The sequence below is a fragment of the Pelophylax lessonae genome (genome assembly GCF_965119305.1).
Source record: "Pelophylax lessonae genome assembly, chromosome: 2".
In the NCBI taxonomy this organism is placed as follows: domain Eukaryota; kingdom Metazoa; phylum Chordata; class Amphibia; order Anura; family Ranidae; genus Pelophylax; species Pelophylax lessonae.
The window spans coordinates 617,359,593-617,379,152 of NC_138769.1; the positions used below are offsets into that span (position 1 = coordinate 617,359,593).

Consider the following 19,560-nt stretch of genomic DNA (forward strand, 5'->3'; position numbering starts at 1 on the left):
AGTGATATTAACCCCAGGAGGATTGGAGAGCTTCACCGAGATCCATCGAGGGTTTACCCCAATAATCCAACGCTGGTTACCCCTGTAGGGGTGCCGCTCTCTGGTGAGTGCGGGCTATATGGAGAGGGGAGCACGGAATTTCCTCACCCGGCACCCACATCCTGAATCCATCACTGGGACTCACTCCTTCCATCTAAGAAATTTTTCGGCACTTTGTTTCACACTATTGCTGCACGTTCTGAGGATCATTATACTGATCATATTTTGTGGACTTTTTTCACCAGATATTCACTACGGACTATTTATTTTTTGTTTTTAAAGTTTAATTTATTTATTTATTTCACTAGACATTATTTATACTAACACTGGGAATCCCTATAGGAATTTTTTAGAGATTCCAAATATATATATATATATATATATATATATATATATTATACTTCTTATTATATTATTTTTCACTTGGATATCCATAATTATACTACACCGGGGAATTCTCAGAGATATATATATATATATATATATATATTTTAGTGATTGAAATATATCACTTAGCACTATTTATCACCTATATATTTATCAATATTTACACCTGGATATTTATATTTTGCTATTTAACACTAGCACTGCCACCTAGTGTTTGTATTATTTATTACACCAGTCACTTTAATTTTCTACTTATTTAAGACTCACCTTTTATTATAGGAACCATTTGCACTTTATTTATTGCTTTAAGGCATTGTTCTTAGTTTACCAATTGTATGTATTTTTAACTTATTTATTGAGCACCAATTATTTATTAGTGTCAAGTGTTTACCAAGTACTGTTTGTGGCATAATTGTGGTTTAATACCAGAACTGTTTGGTGTTTATAAGGACCATTATCTCTCCCATTTATCTATACCACTGGCAGTACCAACATACATGATTACCTTTCACCACTTATATTTGCCTAGTTTATATAAGGCACACTGTTCTCCCGCACACTTAGTACAAGCACTGGCAGCGCCAATATACCCTACCAATCCCTACCAGGAGCATGAGGGTCCGACCATCCCCGGGAGGGGGCCCGCGTCCACCCCAAAATTTGCCAGGGAAGGGGGGGGACGTTTGTTCACCATATCGGGAACACAGATGGGCGCCATCTCCTGACAGGACCCCATGCCACCAAAGTGGGGGGCTGTCGGCCAAATAGGAACGCTGCAACATAAGTCTAGATCCTGTCGTGTGCGTTCTGGAGAGACATTTAACTCACGGGACCAGTCTACGTCCAGTGGGACTATGTCACGGCCGACCCAGTGCGGAGCTAAGGCCTGCACGCGCTCGCTGGCCAGACTGGGGTGACCACTGGATCTAGATATGCAGCATGTCGCCCAGCCCGGCATAGTTGCTTGAAGATCTCACAGGAAAAAATTCCAGAGAAAAAAGGCTAGCTAAAAAAAAATCTACATAAAATATTACTTTTATGCAAGGACCAAAGATCCCAGTAAGGAACTAGGTCCTTACTCCTGACTAGGCAGATTAAAACGGACATCCTATGCAGGAAGAGAGAGGGTATACCCCCAGGGACTGCCCATAGGCATAGCCAGAAATTCTTTCTGCCTAGTGTCCTACTCCTGTAGGGGGCGGTATAACCCTACTGATATGCATCACAGGACTGCGTCCGTCATTGAAGATAGAGAAACCCGAACAGACGATAAATACTGCAGTCATTTTTAGAAAATCTTTTTAATAGGCTTTTCCCCTATTTAAAAGTTTCATAGTTTTATGGTATAATATCGGTTTATATGCTTCAATTCATTGTTCATCTGTTATCTCATACTAGATGTGTTGATCGAGAGCTATGTATTCTGTTTTATCTTGATACTGCTCATTGTATTCGTATTTATATTCCTTTTTGTGACTTGTCATATACCTTGTCCTTTTTAATAAAAGAATTTATAAAAAGTTTCATAGTTTGGAAGGTTGAATAAAGACACCAGTCCATCCAGTTCAATGTATGTGCACAAGTGTGTGCCTACCACTCCCATATCCATGTATATTGTGTTCAATAGGATGGTCATCTAAAAGTTTTTTTTTTTTTAAATTAGCGACATTTCCAGCTGAAACCACTGATTGTGGGCGTTTCACAACCTTACCGCTCGAACAGTAAAGAGCCCCTTCTGCAGTTTAACCGCTTCAATACAGTGCGCTTTCACCCCCTTCCTGCCCAGGCCAATTTTCAGCTTTCAGCGCTCTCACATTTTTAATGACAATTGCGTGATCATGCTACACTGTACCCATATGATATTTGTATCATTTTTCTATTTGGCAGTGTCCAATCCCTTGAAGGTGCACCATACACATTATTTAAGCAAATGTTGAGAATCATGAGCCTTGAGAAAAGATAGGGCAACTGAAATTGTACATTTTCTGAAAAAAGAAACAAAGCACAGTAATAGTAATAAAAAGGGCCTGAACATCTTCTTAGATTGCGAAACCTGAACTGCCAACCATTGGCTCTCACCTGGATCTCTTCTCGCTCCTTCTTGTCGGGCATGGCTCGTGCTGCACTGGCATATTTCTCAAACACCTTCCGCTCTTTCTGAAGCTTTTTCATTTCTTCCTTTTTATACTCTTCAATCCTGGCTAGCTCCTTGGCTTTTTGCTGCTCAAAATCCGCAACTTCTTTTCTATTAGGAGAGAAAAAAAAATTACATTGACTGGAGCAGATCACAGCATTTTGTAAAACGGTGTTCAAAAGGAAGTATCACTTCAACGTAACCACTTTGTATCCCCCAAGGAACTAAGAGCATGTAGCACTTGGCAATGTTCTGATCCTTTCAGTGGTTGCTAAGCAGCAAGATTGGGCAGCTAATCTCCCTTCCCCACCCCTCTGCTGTTCGACTACTCTGCTAGCAAGGAGACAAATACATAATTTAAGTGTGATTGACAGTGCTCATGTCTACCAGCAGGGGCGTTCTAGAGACCAGCGGGAGGGGGGGGGGGGTACTGTCAGCACCAAGTTCCTTGTGTGTTCTCGCTTTACAAGAAATTCCACCTAAAAAAAAAAAAACCTCAGCCGACCCACCATACACTGATTACCTGCTGGGCAGAAGGACTAGCAAGTTGTAGGACATGATCGGTGTATTATATAGAAACCCTTATAACGTTTCCTCTGACTGATCACTATTGGGGTACTGAGAGAATAAAAATCCCAGGGAATAGGGCAAATACTGCGGGGGTGTTCGTTGTACATGTACAGGGATGGGGCTGCAATAAGCATCTGGGCGCTCTAGGAAGGTGTGCAGGGTGCAGCCAAGAGGGGATTAATTGCAGTGTATCCTGTTAAAATCTCCCACAAGCTCTAAATGGATGCACTGTTATATAAATAAGGCTCCTCTGTACACTGTGGTCATATCGATATAGTTTTCAAGAGTCTCCCAAACTGGACCATATATAGCTGTACTAAAAAAGGGCAGGTTTGTCTGGATGGGGGCCCACTCCTCAAAAGGCATGGGGATACATTACACACCAAGTAAAAGCACAACGGCAGGTGAAACCAAGGTCAACTAGGCCAGTCCAGAGCCACCAAAATGGCCAGGAACCCTTCAACCTCTATCCTGCGCAGCACACGAGGGAGAGGCTTGAGAGGGGGAAAGGCATAAATAAGTGAATAGCTCTCCGCCAGGGGATCCCTTGCTCTCGTCACAAATCTCGACACCTTCCTGTTGAGATAGGATGCCAGAAAATCGATGTCTGAGGTACCCCAATGCAGAAAGATTTGATGAAACAGATCTGAGCCCAGGGATCACTCTCCTTGATCCAGCATCTGATGTCTGAAGTAATCCTCCTGCCAGTTCTTTCCCCCCAAATTGTAAACCGTGGAGAGAGCTGGCATGTGAAGTCCTGCCCAAAGGCTTCCCTGGACCGACCCCGTGAACCAGAGCTCCCCTCAGTCAGACAAATTGGCATTGATCATAACCACTTTCCAATGGAGAGGGAGAAATGACTTCCCAGCCCCAAAAGATTGAGAACACAGCCAGAGGAGAGAGGTCCTGGACAATCGTCCCATGTGGGTCTGGTTGTCAAAGGACACAGGAGAAATGACCCACTTAGATAAGATTTCCTTTTGCAGGACCCTCGTACGTAACTCCACATATAGGACCATCTTGAAGGTAGACACCGTAAGGGCCAGAACCTGCAAGCAAAAATGCAGAGCAGACCACCTGTGGGATAGCAGCAAGCAAACTGCAGTCTGTAGTTTCCAAAGCTTGCCCGGCGGAAACCCCTAGACCAGCACTGAGCCATGAATCGGACCCAGATATTACAGATGCTTGGTCAGGGTCAGAGAGGACTTCTTGGGGTTTATAACTCCTGCAGAGGGCGCATAATAATCGCCACATTGTCCCCCGCCTTATTTTTGTTGAAGGGCCATCTCTTCCTAAAGTGGTTGTAAAGGCTCACTGTTTATTTTTTACCTTCATGCATTCTATGCATTAGGGTAAAAAACCTTCTGTATGCAGCGCCCCATCACAGCCAGTCAGCCAATGAGAAGGAGGGGGTGGGGCCAAGACACGGCTCCGTGCGCCTGCTCAGGTGCCCCCACAGCAAGCTGCTTGCAATGGGGGCAAGAGGGAGGGCCCTGGAGTGCCACTGAGGAATCTGAGGAGGACCTGGGCTGCTCTCTGCAAAAAAAAAAAAAAAAACACTGCACAGAGCAGGTAAGTAGAACATATGTATTTATTTTTTAAACAACAAGCCTTTACTATGACTTCATACTGGCTTTTACCAGGTTTACTATCAGGCTTTCCCTGAGAGTTAAAAAATGGCCTTCTAGTATGAAAAGGTGTCTTTTAAATGGCAACGTCTTCCCTTTTTCCTAAGGATCTGGATAAAACTGACTCCAAACCAGATTAAAACAAGCGCTTACCCTCAAAGGGTAAGCCGCGTAATCTGTTCTTGGACGTGAAGTCTCTCTTCCATGACTTAATCCAAATGGCTCCGCCAAGACAGCCACCGACAAAACCACTGGAGGGAGAGATTCTCTGAGCCATAAGGGTATCTGAAGAAAACTGATCTTAAATCGGTGGACCAAAATGTCAAGATTCCTGGTTACACATGTTGCTGCCAGGGCTGGGCCCAGGGCAAAGGCTGAGGCATACCACGCCTTGCAGAGGAGAGACTCAGCCTTCCTGTCTATCTGGTCCCTAATTACCCCTCGTCTTCAAATGACTGATCTGCATGTTTTGGATACATGCGAAAGAGCAGCATTCAGCTGGGGACACTTTCTTCCTCCTTAGACTCAAAAGCAAAACGTCTTTTATGACCCCTGGACAAAAAGAGCTTCATCTCAGGCACACTTCACTCTTTGAGAAGATGATCTCTAAGAGACCAGTGAATAGGGAAATTCCAGGTACAAATTATCCTGAACAGATGGGGCTGGTTGAACTTTCTCAATCTGCTCTAAAATATACTGTAGATAGCCTTAAGCAATTCATCTACCTCCTCTACTGGAAAAAAGGATACCTAGTAGCAGGCCCAGCATCTTCCATCTCTGAAGTAACTTAGAGGCCTCCGGTGCCAGCGCCATCTTGGTACACCATGGAGGGAGGATGCACCCAGAAGTGCTCATTTCCCTCATTGGCCATCTTAGCACACCCCACACACAATGACCGAAAACACATCACTGTACTACCAGAAATGACCATCTTGGTCCACCCAACCATGTGCACCAATCCTCCCTGACATAGCAGCTTAGGCCCAGGAATTGCCCTATACCACAGGAGGCAAATACTGGATGCAAAGACAGGACAACCTCTTGGTAAGTGACTATATTAACCAGGCACACCTAGGCATAGCCTCCAGAGAAGGGGCCCAATAACCACAATCACCAGGCAAGAGAAACAAAATAAATGTGATGCAGTGTATCCTGGATGGTTTGGAAACACAAAACAACTGGGAGGAGGTAGGGTGGGGCCTTTTAATCCATTTCTGGTTTGGGTTTTCTGTTTAGGGTGGAGCCAATTATCTCTCAAGTAGGCTGACCTTGAAGATGATTTCACATATTGAAGAAAAGCCACTATAGATTATAAGCTAGCATAAGAATAAAAAATAATATATATATATATATATATATATATATATATATATATATATATATACACACACACACACACACACAACACACACACACACATACACTATACAAAGGAATAAATACATACTTGAGCGTTTCCAAAGTTTTCTCTTTGTCCTCACGTAGTCTTGCCAACGAAGCATTCTCCATCTTAAATCGTTCAATCTCGGTTTCCAATTCAACCAGTTTTTCTTTCAAGAGCTGTGATCGAGCAGAATCTCCTACAACACAGAACTGATTGTTAGGAATGTAATGTTCCAGCCAGTAAGCCTGTCATTTTCAACCTTTTTTAACAAACCAAGCTGCCGGGCATAAGTGGCAGTTAGAGGGTTGAGACAAACTATTTAACCCTGACAGGGGGGCTTACAATGGTAAGCTTTTATTAACTTATGTAAAATCTTTATACTAAAAGGGAAAAAAAATGTTTCTGTAAATACTATGGCTTTATTTTAACTTGATTTTGGGAAGAGTAAGGCTTTAATTTGTTAGTCAGGTCCATCTAAATCTCTCCCAGTTTACAAGTGCAGGTGCAGTGGCTTGTTGCTCTCGAAAACTGGGAGTTAAAAAACACATGTCGTGGACGTGGGGAAGAGCTAGTGGAACGTTATTTTTACCCTAAAGTGTAATTCCAGGCAAAAACTAACGCTAAACCTGCTCTCTGCCACATTCTAAACCTCCCACGTAAAGCAAAAATTGTTGTACTTACCTATTCTGCCGCCAATCCGGTTCGGTTTCCAGCGGCAGAAGCTATGTGTAGGAGAGGACCAACAACGGCTGTGAAATAGCTAGGAAGGGGCGTCACCCATAGTTACGATGGGGCTTCTGTTGTTGGCTGCCTCTCCTGCACACTGAAGCCGCCGCTGACAGCTGATGCTGGGATCCGACTGGATCAGCAGCAAAATAGGATTTTTGCTTTACAGGGTTAGATAGATTAGATTTAGAATATAGCAGAGAGCAGATTTATAGTTAAGTTAGGTTTTACCTGAACGCCTACTTTAATGCAGGGAATGCATTAATATAAAAAAAAAAAAAAATTGACAAAATCGACACATTGCTTGCAGGGCTTGGAATACAGTGAGTGTTTTTAAAATCGAGGGAATTTACTACGGTCATCATCACTGCTGTCTATATACCTCTACCCTCCAATGCTAAGATAGCTCTGGAGAAATGACATGATGTTATTAAAGCGGAGCTCCACCCAAAAGGGGAAGTCCTGCTTTAAAGCACTCCTCCGCCCCCCGACACATTTGGAATGTAATTTTTTTTCTAGGTGATTCGAACTGAGGTTCTAATGCTGAATAGTCTGGCAGTCTTCTGGGACCTTGAAAGACGCGCGCTGTCAATGCCGGGTGCCCAAAGTTAAAATAGTGGCACCAGGGAAAGGAAAAGGAGAGAATGAATGGTTCGGATGAGCACATTGCTGGAATCTGGGACAAGCAAGTGTGTATTTATTATTAAAAGTCAACAGCTACACTTTTTGTAGCTACTGACTTTTTTTTTTTTTATTCAAAACTAACTTTATTGAAAATTGGTCACAATAGGGCTATATAAAAGTATACAAAATACAATAAGTAGGTGAACAGAGAAGTTTATGATGAATAATCAAAAGTGCAAACTGACATAGGGTGCAATAGCTGAAGTACACCATAATCAGTGCAAGAGAAACATGTTAGAACCAAAAAATATATCAAAGCAGGAAATTACACACCTTGAATACCTTGGAAGTTCCATATCAGCTGCAGTGTGAGATATGAAGCCCAACATGAAGTGTCATAATTAAGCGCACGTTTCCGTAGCCTGCAACCATCTATCCCATATCTTGTTTAACTTAGAGAGGCAGTCTCTGTGTTTATATAATAATCTGTGGTAGGGTATGATATTTACCAGGCATTCAATTTAGGAGTGTACACCAAAAAACACCTCAAAATTTGCCCGTAAATGGCAAACAATTGCAAAGTGACCCTATGCACTCAGGAGTGTAGGACACATGTAACACAATGCTGCTACTTATATAGAAGTAATAATAGGTCATGAAATCTTTTTTTTTTTTTTGCACACCCAATTTTTCAGTTTTTTATTTGTTAACAAAGTTTGAAATATCCAATAAATTTCGTTCCACTTCATGATTGTGTCCCACTTGTTGTTGATTCTTCACAAAAGTTACAGTTTTATATCTTTATGTTTGAAGCTTGAAATGTGGCAAAAGGTCGCAAAGTTTAAGGGGGCCGAATACTTTTGCAAGGCACTGTATATTCCCTACGTCTTGAAAAGAGAATTATCAGGGGAAGTCGTAAACATAGTGTTTTGGCCATGAAGTGTTTCCACACAATGGCAGATACAAGACCAGTTTCAGGAACACCGGTGTCCTCGATTACCTAGCAAATAACCACGGTTTTAACTATGTGAAGATAAATAACGAAAGGACCCTGAAAAAGACAGAACATTTCACTAATTAACCTACGCCAAGAAGGGAGGTAGAACTTATTATGATCATATGGACAATCCCTCATGGAAGCTATATGGTGTCAGATAAATATAAGTGAGGTTTAAATTTGATTTCATATAATAGATCCCAGACCATGTGATGCTTATAATATTTACTAGCATAGTAATTCTCTAGTACAGGGATCCTCAAACTTCGTCCCTCCAGCTGTTGCAGAACTACACAATGTAAAATTCTGACATTCACAGACATGACTAAGCATGATGGGAATTGTAGTTTCTAAACAACTGGAGGGCCATAGTTTGAAGACCCCTGCTCTAGTAGATAACCGTTTGATTGAATGTATAACATGAGTCTACCAATTGTAATCCCAGGTTATTATGTATCAATTTAATAATATCTCAGTAAATTGCTTAGTCTTAATTAAGATATACAGTCAGGTCCATAAATATTGGGACATTAACAATTCTAATCTTTTTGGCTCTATACACCACCACACTAGATTTGAAATGAAACAAACAAGATGTGCTTTAACTGCAGATTTTCAGCTTTAATTTGAGGGTATTTACATCCAAATCAGGTGAAAGGTGTAGGAATCACAACAGTTTGTATATGTGCCTCCCACTTTTTAAGGGACCAAAAGTAATGGGATAATTGGCTGCTCAGCTGTTCCATGGCCAGGTGTGTGTTCCCTCATTATCCCATTTACAAGGAGAAAATAAAAGGCCCAGAGTTCATTTCAAGTGTGCTATTTGCATTTGGAATCTTTTGCTGTCAACTCTCATTATGAGATCCAAAGAGCTGTCACTATCAGTGAAGCAAGCCATCATTAGGCTGAAAAAACAAAACAAACCCATCAGAGAGATGGCAAAAACATTAGGTGTGGCCAAATCAACTGTTTGGAACATCCTTAAAAAGAAAGAACTCAGCAACACCAAAAGACCCGGAAGACCACGGAAAACAACTGTGGTGGATGACCGAAGATTTCTTTCCCTGGTGAAGAAAACACTCTTCACAACAGTTGGCCAGATGCAGAACACTCTCCAGGAGGTAGGTGTATGTGTGTCAAAGTCAACAATCAAGAGAAGACTTCAGAGTAAATACAGAAGGTTCCCCACAAGATGTAAACCACTGGGGTGAGCCTCAAAAACAGGAAGGCCAGATTAGAGTTTGCCAAACAACATCTAAAAAAGCCTTCACAGTTCTGGAACAACATCCTATGGACAGATGAGACCAAGATCAACTTGTACCAGAGTGATGGGAAGAGAAGAGTATGGGGAAGGAAAGGAACTGCTCATGATCCAAAGCGTAGCACCTCATCAGTAAAGCATGGTGGTGGTAGTGTCATGGCGTGGGCATGTATGGCTGCCAATGGAACTGGTTCTCTTGTATTTATTGATGATATGACTGCTGACAAAAGCAACAGGATGAATTCTTAAGTGTTTCGGGCAATATTATCAGCTCATATTCAGCCAAATGCTTCAGAACTCATTGGACAGCACTTCACAGTGCAGATGGACAATGACCCAAAGCATACTGCGAAAGCAACCAAAGAGTTTTTTAAAGGGAAAGAAGTGGAATGGTATGCAATGGCAAAGTAAATCACCTGACCTGAATCCGATTGAGCATGCATTTCACTTGCTGAAGACAAAACTGAAGGGAAAATGCCACAAGAACAAGCAGGAACTGAAGACAGTTGCAATAGAGGCCTGGCAGAGCATCACCAGGGATGAAACCCAGCATCTGGTGATGTCTATGCATTCCAGACTTCAGGCTGTAATTGACTGCAAAGGATTTGCAACCAAGTATTAAAAAGTGAAAGTTTGATTTAGGATTGTTAATCTGTCCCATTACTTTTGGTCCCTAAAAAGTGGGAGGCACATATACAAACTGTTGTAATTCCTACACAGTTCACCTGATTTGGATGTAAATACCCTCAAATTAAAGCTGAATGTCTGCATATTTATGGACCTTATTGTATATATATATATATATATATATATATATATATATATATATATATATATATATATATATATATATAGTATAAATGTACACACTCATTAAAACTGCGTTACCAGAACTGAACCTGTTAAGAGATACATTATTACAAAAATATCAGATGGCCATGCCTGCACCATGAAAAATCTGGACAGATTTTCATAATGTTTTCTATTATTACTATAACTAAATGAAGAAATTATCATCACATAATTTTAATATACAACATACATGGTGACTAGTGGAGGTGTTGCCTAATGACCCAACCAGTTAATGGTTAAGATATCCCAACCAATGGGAATGAAGTTCCTCCTTCTGGGTTCGGATTATTATAATTTTAAAGGCCCTTTTGTTCCAACAAAATAAAAAAGGAACCCAGACGACACATCGACACACACACAGACACACAGACATCCATCCATCCACACTTATACTCACTCCTTCTTGCTCCATCCCTTATTTGACGCTTGAACCGCTGAAGAATGCCAGAAGCAAACTCCTCCCTAACCAGCCACCATTTTGGGAAAAGCAGCCATGTTAGGACTCCGATAACGACTATTTTGAGCCAGCAGCCATTTTGAAGTGGTAAGTATACATAGTCGATTATTTGAATATCGTTTTCCTTACATGCTTTCAATCATATGCTCAGGGTATATAGATTACCTTCCCAGTCATAGTAACTATAGTAGATGTTTCTCTAAAAAAACTTATTTTGTTTTTTGAAGTTTTTTATTATTACCAGTTTAGCGCAATATTAGCGATTTAGTCTCCTGTTTTGCATAGCCTATTCTCACTTCAACTGCAGCAGAGTAACTGTTGGCTACGCAATTTGCAGACAATGTTTGTCTGATATTTAGAACACGTGATATATGTTTTTTATTATTCCTGGGAAAACGTAGTCCTGTTTTCTTTTTACTCATTACTGAGCCAAATATCCCATTTGCATTTATCGTTAAAGTTTGTATTTTATGTGAAATTATCTTTTTGTGTCACCCCAAATCTAACTATTTATTGTGAATACATGTCTTGTGAATAAAAATATCTATATATGCTCTTAGTCTGTATTCACTACGATTGGTATATGCTGTTTTTAATAGATTAAAAAGAACTCGTTATACTTTGTTCAGAATAATACTCTCGAACATGTAACGTGCAACAGAAGAGAACAAGTGCCAGCACCTGTAGGCAAGCACAGCACTGGATTGATAGGACTCAGGTAAGTATACGGGGGGGTGGGAAACAGACAATAAAATTACTGGGACGTTTTTTACTTTAATGTAAAGAAAGCATTAGGGTAAAAAACTGCCTAGCCTTTGGTACTACTTTAAGTTGGACAGTCTATTGAAATCTCATATTACTTCGTCCTTTTTTTACTGAAAAGAGAGAAAGTGTTTCAATTTGTCACTTGGCATTGGCATAAAGCTGCGTATATACTGTATATATGAATGAATATATGAATTATGTCTGGTTCTTAGGGAACTGGATGAAATTCACTGCGTAGGTGGCCCTGTCAGCCATCTCTTCCCCAAAATTCTTTGAAAAACTGATGGAGTCTTGCAGAGAATTTGTCAGCTAAACAGCAACTACATCCAATCAATTGCGTATTTTGACAAGCGTCGGCTGTACGGTAGTTACAACAGGGCCTGACAAATTTGCTTAGAATCTAGCAGCCAGCTAAAAACATTAGAAGCCGGTTTTTAAAATCAGCTGCCCAGCGCCCAGAACTACATGCCGGGGGCGTCAGGCAATATGAATTGCTCACGCCTAGTGCAAAGCGGAAAGACCGAACATTACAAAAATGACACTGCGCCGGTTGACACGGATGAGATGGCACTGACAGGTGACACTGATGAGGCTGTGCTGATAAGCACTAATAGGCTGCACTGATTAGGTAGTACTTATGGGGACTGATAGGCAATGCTGATGAGGCTGCACAGATAAGCACCGATAGGTGGCATTTATGGGTACTTATAAGCTGCACTGATTGGCACTGATGAGGCTGAGCTGATGGGCACTGATGAGGCTGTGCTGATGGGCTACACTGATGGACACTGATAGGTGGCACTGATGAAGCTGCGCTGATAAGCACTGATAGAATGCACTGATTAGGTGGCATTCTTGGTCACTGATAGGTGGCACTGATATCAATGCAGCCTCATCAGCATTGCCTAAGTGGCACTTATGGGCACTGATAGGCTATGCAAATGGTCACTGATGAGGCTTCCCTGATGGACACTAATAGGCGGCACTGAAGGGCACAGATGAGGTGGCACTGATGGGCACAGATGAGGTGGCACTGATAGATGGCATTCCCCGTCCACTCAGCGGCAGTAAGGAAACGGCGACCGATCAAGCTCCACTGTCCACCAGAGATGATGATGTCAGAGGTGGACGGGCAGTGAGAGCAAGCCCCGTTCATCACAGCCTCGTCCACCAGAGGGAGTCAATTCGCACATAGGAGCGTGTATTCCTCCAACAGGGCGCAAAGCCGCGGCCTAAATTATCAGCCAGCCCGGCACTAGTCTGCGTACCTATGGGTGGGCCACATGGGAGGATCCCGATCACTGCTGCTGTGTAACCCAGGCGCTAGGACGCGATTTCCAGTCACCATTGCGGCCTGGCGCCTGGGTTTAATCGAGCCCTGAGTTACAAAGTATAATAGAGGCAGCTAAAGATTCCTCCATCCACATAGTCTAGAACCAAAGGCTGAACAGAAACCAATTTATGTGTGTATACCCAGTTTTAGGCAGACAACCAATTTCCTTTTCTTCAACCACAAGTTAAAGGAGAGAAAATTGCTTGATTCAAAATATTGCTTGATCTACACATTCAGTGTTGATGAGGGAATCCTTCCCTTAAGCCATTGTGCTCTAACAGGTGGTTTCCCAGCAGTCCTAAAACAAACTATCACTAGCTGCCGGCAGTGATCAAAGGGGAAAAAAAAAAGGGTGGTTGTACTGAAGGTAGATCAATTTTAGTACAGCTAGCCTGCCCATGCACGATTCAAAATTTGACTGGTTCCTACTGAATCCGACTGAGTTTCGATCAGTCTATGGCCGGCTTAACTTTCTTCTGCCTATTCTCTCCTTTTACTTTTTTTTGCTCTGCCCTTCAACTTACCAGACTTTTTTTGTAAATGGATATCTCCCACTCAATTGCCTGAACTGCTATAGTGATAAAACCTCTAGAAACATGAAAAACTGGTTGTATTTACCTAACCAATGCCTTTCCTCCCTTGCAGCATAACAGGTACACTTCAATAACACAGCTATATTACTTTAAATGATCATACCTGGGCCTTCTTGAACTGGTACATATTTAGACACAGCCTGAGATTCTGGCTTTGCTTTTGGCTTTAGTGCTGGAAACAGTTTCAACATCAGTTCAGATGCCGGAGGGTCAGGGGTACCAGCAGTTCCAGTCTTCATAGACTCTCCCTTCTTTGATGCTATCTTCCTGGTTATGGCTTTGTCTGAAATGTCTGGAGGGCTTTTGCTGGTATACGCTGTTGGAATAAACTCCTTATTGGCAAACCTGCTTTCGTAAACACCTTTAAGGCTTGGTACATTGCCAAGGTCATCCCACGTCCGTTCGTCATCAAACCCAACTTCACTTTCACTAGAAGTAGATGAGCCATCATTTTTTAGAGATGCTTTGCTATTTCCCAGCAAAGTATTGTCCTCGTTTTCCTGATCCCCACCATCTGACAGGTCCAGGTCAAGATCTCTACCTTTAGTCTCCTTGTAAAGTTTTTTAGAAGGGCCTTTTGGTTCATCCGTTTTTGGGTCGTATTCTCGACTACTGTCCTCACTTTCCAGGTCTTCGTTTTCACTTAAACCAGAGTTGTTGTGTTCATCCGCTGAAGATGCATAGTCCCCCTCACTTGTAGCAGGCTCTGAATCTTTGGAAGAGATTTTCATTTCAACTTCAGAACCTTTTGTTATTTCATTTGACTTCTTCAGAGTCTGTTCACCAAACCCAGCAGTAGAGGTACTATATATATTTTTTAGAACAGATCCAAACTCTTCAAATTTCTGGTTCAATCTGCCACCATTTGCACTCCTAGTATTGCTGACCCCTTTCTCCTGATGCCTCTCTACAAATTTAACAGGAGTGGAGGACAACCTGCGCTGACCATTATCAATAACATAGTCTTGATCAAGTAGCTTCTGTACAAAAGAGGAGTTGCTGGAGAACGATATGTCCTCAGCAGCCTGTTCTAGAAGGAGGAACTCATTTAATTCAAAATTTTCCTTCTGTTTCTCCTTGTGCCAATGGGCTTTCCTGTTTTGGAAAGAGATTTCAAATGAAAATTCTGCTGGGTTAGCACTCTCCCTGCGCAAGTCACTGATCTGTGGAAAATTATTTTTATTTCCCGCCTCTTTAACCTTAGAACCTTGTTTCCTTAGTGGTTCAGATGATTTAGAGTAGTCTGCATTTTCTTTATCAGTTTCTGAACTAGCAAGTCTTTCCAGAGTCACAGAACTTCTCCCACTTGAGGTAGATTTGTTGTCCTGCTGGCCATGTGATAAAGTGGTTCTGTTTTTTGCACTATTGTTTTTAGACAGTTTTTTATTAAGCTCAGTTTTTTCTTTCACAGTTAGATTTGTTGTTTTTGTTGTGCCAAGAATATTTTCTGCTCCTTGCTCTTTAGTTGACACAGCAATTTTCCTCTGGACTTGAGCTTTCTCAGCTTTGGGAGGAATTGCGGTCTCTGACAGTTTTTGAGAAGTTGTTTTGATCTCTTGAGTTTTGGGAAGTTTCTTGTTTCCACTTTTAAACCTAGCCAGCCCTTCTCCTCGCCGAAGAAACGGTCTTTTTACTATAGGTTTGCTATCGGCCTGTCCTTCTGGGCTCTATAGTACAAAAAAAGTGAAGTAAATATGGTTGTATAATTAAAGAAGAAGGATTACCAAAAGGCAACATGTACATCTTAACTGACCATATATAGTAACATGTCCCTATTAAATAAATTGAGTTCCCCATTTCTCCAATAACCAAGTTGAGTACACATTTAAATGAAAACAAAACAAAAAAAAATTATAAAAAGTTTAAAAAAAAGTAAGGGATGTACTAGACAACTACTCACCAGTATGATATTGATGGAGATTGCCACAGACCAAGCAAGATTAGTTACAATGATTTAAGGCAAGCCCAGACAAAACTTTCTCAGTGCCTTGCTTAAAGTGTATGTTAACCGAACAGTACATATTCCTAATATGCGTTTGCTGTACTCATATACTTGATGAAAAACTATCCTGCTCTTTTTGCAGCTTTCCCTTAGTGTGAAATATCTGGTGATCCTGCCAGTTCCCATGCTTTCCTATTTCAAACTGACCACACCAGAGCATAGATGTAAATCCACGCCAGCACAGTCAGTTTGCTTCTTTGCATTCTACCTGGGAGCACAGCCTGTCCATTCCAATAGTTAGACATGTGCAAACAGGGCCTCGTGCACTCAGCACCCCCATCTCTCATAAAAGAAAAAAAATAATAATATACACACACACCACTTTTGACTTTCATTTCTATTTTAACCAGTTGCCGACCGCTCGCCGCAGATATATTGCGGCAAGCTGGCTCGGTTGCGCGAATTGCCTTACCTGTACGGCGGTCGGGCGCAGGGTTAGCAGGGGGCGCGCACGCCCCCGCGATGTTCTGATTCGGTTCAGAATGATTTTTGACCTGGACCGTTTCTTACCAATGGCAGAACGCCCTGTGGCTGTGAAATGTAATCGCCTCTCCATTTCGGTTCCAGTGTGAGAGGAGATCACATCAACTGAGTACAAAAGCACTACACTGACACCAATACACATAGGCACACATTTAACCCCCTGATTACCCCCTAAATAACCCTTTCACTCCCCGTCACAGTGCACACAATATACAGCATAGACAAAATGTACAGATCACTGTATTTGTGTTAGACTTTAACATGTGACCTGCTACCATGCGTAAACGACAGGACAAGGATTCCACCCGTCTATCCACAGGATCCGCAAAAGTTGGAGACTCTTCCACCGGTACCAGACTCGCTTTATTCAACCTGGCCAACGGAAAATCAATTTTTGGTGGTACAGTCCACCTAGTGGATGTCACAAGTTAACCTATAGTTTTGTCTGTATATTCTTATCTCCTTGCTGCAGTCTTGCCTCCCTTCACATGTGGTGTTTGGGCTTCTATGGGCGTCGCCTGCTCCACTGTGGGTTATATCCTGTTCCTGTCAATTACTTCCTGGGTCACCTCCCTGTATGCTTCCCTATATATACACATGCTCAGTGCACTGCTCCTTGCTTGAGCAACATCGCTGTTCTCTGAGCTCCCATCCGTGTATCCCTTGGCTATTGTATCTGATCTCCTGTGTACCGACCCGGCTTCATTTCTCCGTCTATGTTAGTCTGCTGCCTGTCCTGACCTCGGCTTGTCTCTTGGATCTCCTTATAGTCTCCTGTTTACCCTGCACACACCAGCGGTCTCCACATCCTCAGCTGGGACTACCTGGGGCCCGCGACCTGGTTCCAGTCTGCTGCAAGTCCATCCCCACCATCAAGGGCCCTGGTGAAGCAGCAGGCTGGGGCTTAGACTCCGCGCCCTGGGGAATCCTGGACACTGTCTCCGCAAAGGGGTAACGGCGTGCAAAAGGCTTAGGCACCACCAACATGTTCTTAATGCGTCGCCATTGTTCATTCACAATAGTGTGAAAAAATTCTAGACAAGGGAACACCTTGCTTGACTTATGGGATTTGTGGGAGCCAAAAGACATCTGCGTACCCGGCGCTGTGGGTTCATCAGTCATTTTTTAAGTTATCCGCACGGAAACTATCAGGGCTTCCGCCAGTGCGCGTTCCCGCGCGGCGGCTGGTGAGGACAGGTCCTCTTCACCGTCAGAATGCGAAGACACCAACCCCTCAAGGTGGTCTGCGGCGACCATATCCATCTCAGAGTCTGACAACGGAGGACGTTCGCGGCTGCCAACACCAGAACATTCCACTTTTGACATCAGGCTTTGCAAACAAAACTGCTATTTCTGGCTGCAACTGTAGACCGGAGAGTCCCGCTGTCATTTTTTTAGGGGGTCTGCAGGTGAAATTTTATCCTGGGACTCCATTTGCATTTAAACAATTTTTTGTGTATGTCCCTTGGAGACCGCAAAAAATGCAGTCCCACCGCTAATACTGCGGACCCCCAACCCTGATTAGTAGATTATATATAGTATAATAGCAGAGCAGGAGGGAGAAAAAAAAAAAACCTACAGGGAGCCCCCAGAAAACTTTACCAGAGCCCAGAGAAAAACGCCTAGTCTTATCAGTGTAGAAAACGAAAGTAACACTGAGCTGCACAGGAAGAGGAAAAAGCTCTGCCTCCATCATGAAATAAAGCCTGCAGCATGTCTGTCCAGCCCACGGACCTCAAGAAAATGGCCGCAATACATTCTCAATAGGGAAATACATAAAATGACTGCCCATACAAACTAATGGGAACACATAGATCATGAAGCACAGCAAAAAGGCGGCCCCCACGGCCCGCCATGTGGTCTCCGGGGCCCCCAGGGATCCACGCATGACATCCCCCCCTCAAATAGGCGCCGAAGCGGCCGCATTATTACTGACCCCCCCACCCCAGGTAAAAACCTGCTAAGGAAGGAAAATGCCAAGGGGTATATCCTAAAGGTCCGACCATTCCAGGGAGGGGCCCACACCTGCCCCAAGACCTACAGTGTTTTTGGGGGGACATATTACTCACCATACCACGGTACAAGGTGGGCGCCACTCCGAAACAGATCACCTCCCACCCAGGATGGGGGTGCTGTTAGTCAGGGGGAAGCTGCGACTCAGGCGATCCAGGTCGCTTGCGACCCGGCGAGACAATCCACTCGCATGCTCGTCCCCATCCATCGGGGGGAATGTTGTGGCGGGGCCTAGTTCTGGACTATAACCTTCTCCTGCTCGATGGCCAGGCTGGGAGACCTTAAGGATCTAAATTATCCAGTGTGAATACCAGCTGGCTGTTGCTTGTAGTTCCTCTGGATCTTGGTCCTCAGGAACTAACCAGTTAAAAAAATAAAAAACAAATCGCAAACTCTCCCTGTTACAGCTAAGACTGAAGTCCCAGCAGGGAGCTAGGTCCTATCCCTGACACTAGGCAGAACAAAACTGTTTGAGAATAGCAGAGCCTGAGGGGTTATGCCTGCTGGGACAGCCCCCCTAAGCGTGGACACGTTTTTTCCCACCTAGTGTCTATTCCGAAAAGGGGTCATTTGGGGGGGGGGGTATGTGCAGTCTTGGCATTTCATTGCCTCTGAAACTGTGATAGGTAGTGAGGAGTGACAAGCAATTTACACCTTTAGAAAGCCTGAAGGCGGCGAATGGTTTTCGGGGTCCTTTACACGGCTAGACTGCCGCAAAGTCTCATATGTGTTATCCCCATACTCAGGAGAAAGACAGGAATGTCTTTTGGGGTGTAATTTCACATATACCCATGGAATGTGTAAGCAATATATCATTTAATTGACTTTGTGTAAAACAATAATTAAAAAATTGGCATTTTCCCGATACTTGTGGCAAAATCTAAAATATTCCATGGCTCTAAGCAAATAGCTTAGCGTGTCTTAGCTTAGCGTGTCTACTTTCCGAAAAGGGGTCATTTTGTGGGGGGGGGGGGGGGGGGTTGGTGCCATCTTGGCATTTCATGGCCTCCAAAACTGTGATAGGTAGTGAGGAGTTACCAACAATTTATTCCCTTAGAAAGCCTGAAGGCAGTGGTTGGTTTTTGGGGTCCTGTTTACGGCTAGGTCTCACAGCAATATATAATTTCAATGACAACTTTGTGTAAAACAATTTCTTTTGTGTCATTTTTTCAAACACCTGTGACAAAAAAATGAAATATTCAATGGGCTCAATCATGCCTCTCAGAAAAGGGGTGTCTACTTTCCAAAAAGGGGTAATTGGGGGGGGGGGGGGGGGGTTGTACTGCCCTGCCATTTTAGCACTTTAAGAAAT

At 42.9% G+C, this 19,560-nt stretch overlaps 1 protein-coding gene across 3 annotated transcripts in view; it reads right to left on the bottom strand.

Moving 5' to 3' along the window:
- The window catches only part of CPAP (centrosome assembly and centriole elongation protein), a 137,709-nt gene that overhangs the window by 62,151 nt on the left and 55,998 nt on the right, over positions 1 to 19,560 (bottom strand). For all 3 annotated transcript variants that reach the window (XM_082247631.1, XM_082247630.1, XM_082247632.1), the window contains exons 6-8: positions 13,854 to 15,417; positions 6,206 to 6,338; positions 2,506 to 2,671 (exon numbers count right to left, since the gene is read on the bottom strand). In XM_082247631.1, the coding sequence (XP_082103757.1) occupies positions 2,506 to 2,671; positions 6,206 to 6,338; positions 13,854 to 15,417 (1,863 nt within the window). The remainder of the gene's footprint in view (positions 1 to 2,505; positions 2,672 to 6,205; positions 6,339 to 13,853; positions 15,418 to 19,560) is intronic.